The sequence below is a fragment of the Teleopsis dalmanni genome, unplaced genomic scaffold (assembly GCF_002237135.1).
Source record: "Teleopsis dalmanni isolate 2A unplaced genomic scaffold, ASM223713v2 unscaffolded_contig_2995, whole genome shotgun sequence".
In the NCBI taxonomy this organism is placed as follows: Eukaryota; Metazoa; Arthropoda; class Insecta; order Diptera; family Diopsidae; genus Teleopsis; species Teleopsis dalmanni.
In genome coordinates this window covers 1-5,864 of record NW_024034377.1, presented here as the reverse complement: position 1 = coordinate 5,864, position 5,864 = coordinate 1, and the positions used below count along the sequence as shown (strand labels likewise).

Sequence of the window (5,864 nt, the reverse complement as noted above, 5' to 3'; positions counted from 1 at the left end):
TTTTTACCAATTCGGAGTGGGCGAATGCACCTAATGTTTATCTTATATTCTAATTAATGTTAATATTTCTTAGCCTAGCTTAGGATTAGGATTTTCATTTGAAATATAGATTAAAATAGATTCCCTTCTTTTACATAGCTTAAAATACATCTTATTTTTACTATAAGTTAATAGCTTATCTATACTGCAAAAAATAAATGGGAATCTAAACAATAAACAATTGAATGTAATGGACAATATTATTATAGGAATATATTAAGTTTCATTTGAAAAAAGTGCTATTAAAGATTGAAGACACGGGAACATTTTAAGGTTTTGCTCAATCACAAAGAAGCATTAAGAAAATTATTTATAGATTTTTGATTTATTTTGTTTATTTTTATTATTAATTTATAAATAATTTTATTAGGGTAAAATTAAAAATTAAATAACTTAATTATTTTTATAATTTATTAATGATTAATTGATTCATCATTAGCGATGGCTGTGGTTATGAAGGCATGACATTGTCAAAAAGCTCCAGTTTGATTAATGCAGCTGGACAAAAAATAAAAATATTATACAAATTATACAAATTAAGTAACTTTATGGATAACTTTTGTAAATCAACAACAACAACTTAATTCGGATCAGCAGTTAATAACAAATTAACTCATACCGTGTGTATAGGCCAACATTCTCAGTTAAATATTACTTTTTTATTGCAGTTAAAATATTGCAAATAAGTTTTTTGTTGTTTTTATTAATATTTTGATAAAAAAATATTTATTTATATATTTATATTGATATGCAACATCATTTTACAAAAACAGCTGTTAATGCTGAAATTGTACACCACTCCTCATTGTCATTAATTTACTTCGCTCGTATTTTTATCGCAAAAAAAGACAAAAAATAAACAAAATTTAGTAAAATTATTTTTAGCTTTATACGCAATGCATTAATAAATATAAACAAACACACAGAGCCAATGCAGCAGCAACAACAACAACTGAAATATTAATAAATTATATTGCCATTGAATTTATGTGTTACAAATTAATTTGATGACTAATTAAATGGCAAAAAAAACAAAAATTGGAGCACTTGATGCTATAAAATTATAAAAATTTTAATAATTATATCATACAAATGTATACATATTATTTTTTTTTAAATTAATTTTTGTGTGATCTTTTTTTAGCACAACCCGCAGAACCAACAAAGCGTTCTCTCCGTGTTCAAACCTGGAAGAAATTCAGTGAGAACAAGTGTGGTGTACGTTATAGCGCTATTTTCAATTCTATTCCCAATTTTCTGCAAAGCGATAAGGCTGCCACACTTTTGACTGAGACTGACGATTTTAAAAATGCTCGTAAGTATTAAAATAAAGTAATATGCATAAAATGTTGATAAAATTATAACCATTATTTTTTTTTCTTTGAAAATATAGAGAATATCCAAGTCAACATGGATCGCTCTTTACATGCTGTCAAATTACAAGTTTTGCTTGCTGACAAGAATCTTTACTTGCCTGCAACTCGTGCATCTAACGCAATTGTCCTTAAGGTTGATGTACCTGAAAATGCTACTGAGGAACAAAAAAAGAAATGTTTACGTGTTCAAGATGTTCAACAGCATCGCACTGAAATACGTAAGTCTAATAATAGTTCGGGTTAAAAATGTTAGTTAAAAATTTGGTCATTTAGTTATTACTTTGATGTAATGTATTTTGGAATTATAGTATAGTAGTAACGAAAATCTTCTTTTTAGTCAATTGTATTTTTGGCTGACCATACAGCTGCTTCGAGTATTGCGAAGTACCGTACCTCTCATCTGTGGTTTTTTTGAAAATGTATCTTATATTTAATTATTCATAAATAATTTTTTAGACTGCGAGTATCAAGGGTTGAATTTGTACCCTATCGAATTTGAAACTCAGAGTCAGTGTTAATTAGTCCACTGGCCCGTACGTTAACTGTTCCTATACTATTCGTTCGTATAAATACAATATTTTATATAATATGCATAGTAATACAATATTGTACAAAGTAAAGTATGGTTTGAATTTATCATTTTTTAAGCTTTTTTTCTATTACATTAATCTTATTATATTAATACATCTTTCTTGGGCCGTGTCTGTTTCTTGTTTAAATGAGGTTTATTCATAAATACCCCAAAACCTCAGCTAGCATAATATATGTGTCCTATTCCATATAAAAAATAGTTTGTTTTATATATGCTTTAAAAGCTACAAGATGAAATCGGCTAACGTATAATATATTGGCAAAAAAATATTGACTTATATAGTTTCGATTTACATTGTTTTATTAAAAGATTCATTTAATAGTAGGTCTGCCTACATTTATAGAAACTAAATACATATATATAAATACTTAAGTAAATATTTAAACGCAGAAATTAAAAATTAAAGAATTTTAAATTCTTGTATTAGGTTTTCATGTTTTATTTATTTATATTTATTTATCTGTAAACCTTGTAACAATTTTGTTTGAAATATTTCAGATCTTGATGATAAGGTTAAGCTAGACATGGTTGTTATTGGTTCTGTTGTTGTATCGCGTGATGGTTATCGAATTGGACGTGGCAATGGTTTCGCTGACCTTGTTGTTGGTGTACTTATTGAAAGTGGTGCAATAACTCCAGAGACAATAATTGTTACACTCGTTCATGATATCCAGGTAAGATAAAGATGACACAACATAGTTAATAGTTTAACTATAAAAATATATTATTGAAAAAACAATAACCAAACAATACGTTGTTTAAAAAAATAAGAATGATATAATAAGGTATTTTAAGTGTTGCTTTAAATTGTTGCATTTAAAAATTTATATTATACAATATATATATATATTAATTTATATTATATTAGCTAGTTTTCTTATCATAGTAGTTGATAACTTATTTAACAATGTACGATACTTCATATTTATTCGTAAAATATAAAGTATATACAGTTTTTTACAAAAAACCACAATTTCAATTATAAAATAAATTTTATTTCCTAACTTGAAAGGAATTTGGCTGTATTTATATAATATACATCAAATTTTAAGTTGTGATTTTAAAGATTCTTACATATCTTTTACCAGCAGATACCAAGTCTTGTAAGTTTGTTTAGTTCCAGTCAGATATTCGATATGCAATACTGAGTTTCGATTTGAAATAATTTCTGATTATATACTTGGTAATGTTATATAGAGTATAAAGATTTCTGCTACTAGATGGTAATCGTACTGGTGTAAATACTAAAAATATTTCTTTAATTCAATTGGATTTTACTCAAATATTTGTATATTGTAACCTCTATTTATATTGTGCCATTTCTGTTACTAGTGAGCAAATAATAGTAACTAAAAATAATTATTTTAAATAATATCAATAATAATATACTTTTATTCAACAATGGTCAGTCGTTATTATTGACCTATGAATCCGTCAGTACTACCATCGTAATATCACCGTTCGCAAAAAAGGGAGGATTACCCCGGTTAATGCAACATATCTATTATAAATTTTTTATTAAATTATGGATTAGTTATTAGTTATATAATTCGTCCTTTCTTTATTAATATGTGAATATCTTACATTTACATTAAGTTAAAGAAGAAAATTTAATAAAAACTGTAGACGTGGCTTCAGCTGTCAACATTATAAAGACAGCATATTGTTCGAGGGGCAACTTTTACTTTATATATTATGTTTAAATAAGAGATTATATCATTTGAATGCTATTGTTAGACGATTATGAATCAAATAGCTTATTATATATATATATTTTTATTTTTAGGTCGTTGATAGTTTGCCCACCAATTTGTTTCAAAAATATGATACACCAGTTGATTTGATTGTAACTCCCACTGAAGTTATACGTGTTACCAATCGTTTACCACGTCCCACTGGCATTTATTGGGAGTTGCTTTCTGAGCGTCGCATTAAAATTGTAACATCCTTGCAGGCCCTCAAAGACTTTCAGATTAAAGCTGGTAAAGAAATCACACTTAAGGATGAGGATACCGATATCGAACAAAATCAAGTTAATCGCAATCGCCGTCGTGAAACTTATCGTCGTCGCGTTGGTGGACGTAGATATCCACGTCGTGCTACATCTCAAACTGACACCGAACAGCAAGGCAATGTAAATATAAAAAACATTTATGTACACACTTATAAATTATTAATTATTGTATAATTATTCTTGTTAACAGGAAAACCAACAGAAACGCAATCCCCGTCGTCAACGTCGTTTCTTTAACCGCAGACGCCGTCCAACAAAGGTACAAAATATTATATCATAAAGTTGTATAAAATTGTTAACATTGTTATTTTTTATTTTTGTATAGTCTGAAGGTGATCAATCTGCTGCTGAAGGAAAAAGCCAGGATCGTAGAGGTGGTGCTGGCGGTGATCGTCCTGAACGCAAGCATAAACCAAGTAATCGTCCCTCCCGTGATTTTTGCATTAAATTATCTAATATATCACGTGAAGTGCGCGTTAAAGATCTCAAGACCGAATTGCGCAAGCGTGAATGCAATCCACTCTACATCACCTGGAAGGGTAAGTTTAAACGTTTGTAATAATATTCGAATCTTGTTTTAATGTTTACTGTGATATCTAGGACACAGGGGTAAATGCTTTTTACACTTTGGTAATCGTAATGGCACTCCCAGCACTGAAGATGACATCAATAAGGTGCTAAACTCATTGAACGAGCTTTCATTGACTGTTAATACTGAAGATAACAGTGGCAATGGTGATACCCCACAAACTGATAAGGCTCCATCGACCAAAGTTGTTAATGTTAATGTTAAGCTAATTAAGTTCGATGATAAAAAGAAGAATGGTGCTACAGATGAGAGTGGTGAGGCTGGTGCTACACGTATTGAGTCTGTAGACACCACCACTGTATAGTATGAATTTCAAGCTGTTTTAAAACGGCTGCTCGTTTGATTAGGAATCTTGGAATTACGTATGTAACAAAACGAAATTGTTAAACAAACGCTTTAATTTAATTGTTGTGATTCTTTTTGAAACTGAAAACAAAAAAATGGATGTGTTCCATAGATAAAAAACAAAAATTAGTATTTAAGCAATCGCAATTCAATTATTACAATTTTATGCAACAATTTACAGCAAATTTCTATTACTTAGGTTAATAACATAATTGCTGATTCTATGCCAATATTAATGTTGAATTTAACTCCAACGAACAAAAATTAAAAAATAACGCAATTCCAAGTGCCCTAATCAATTTATGACAAACTACGCAGACTTGAAACAGTTGATCTGTTACTGCCTAGTGTAGTTTTGTCCACTTCACGCCTTTTTATCCTTGAAATTTCATAATATATCTTCTTTTATTAAACTGAAACAATAGAACAAAAATAACTAAATTTTCAAAATCTAAAAAAAAAAATCAAAAACGAATTAAAAACACATAAAAAAAAGTTAAAACGAAACTTAACAAGAATACATTGAACTAACAAAACTTATATCAACAATTTGGATTTGTTGCTTTTTTCATGAAATTAAATGATTAATTTTAAACTGTAAGTTTTTCATTCTAAATATGGAAGCATATAAAGCTTCCATTTTTTTTATACAAAAAGAAAAAACATTGTAAACTTGTGAATTGTAAAATAAACAAACAAAAAAAATGTATAAAAAAAATTAAAAAAAAAAAATAAAAATATAAAAAAATTGAATAACAATGTTATATTTATTAATGATTTGCATACTTCCCTCTTGGAATTCTTATTTGAAAGTAAAATATTTTTAAATAGATATTTAAATACATTTCTATCATATAATATTTATTTCGGTCGTACACATTTAATTAAATTATCATTTATAATATTTTT

At 27.8% G+C, this 5,864-nt stretch overlaps 1 protein-coding gene across 1 annotated transcript; it reads left to right on the top strand.

Moving 5' to 3' along the window:
- Window positions 1–1,183: 1,183 nt before the first annotated feature.
- Window positions 1,184–5,203, top strand: LOC119664934 (methenyltetrahydrofolate synthase domain-containing protein-like; the record flags this gene model as incomplete). The annotated part of the gene is given in 7 exon segments (XM_038074277.1): window positions 1,184–1,354; window positions 1,433–1,633; window positions 2,506–2,681; window positions 3,794–4,141; window positions 4,212–4,280; window positions 4,347–4,560; window positions 4,622–5,203. Coding segments are annotated over 7 exon segments (1,472 nt in total), but the record flags the coding sequence as incomplete, so codon positions are not given.
- Window positions 5,204–5,864: the final 661 nt, after the last annotated feature.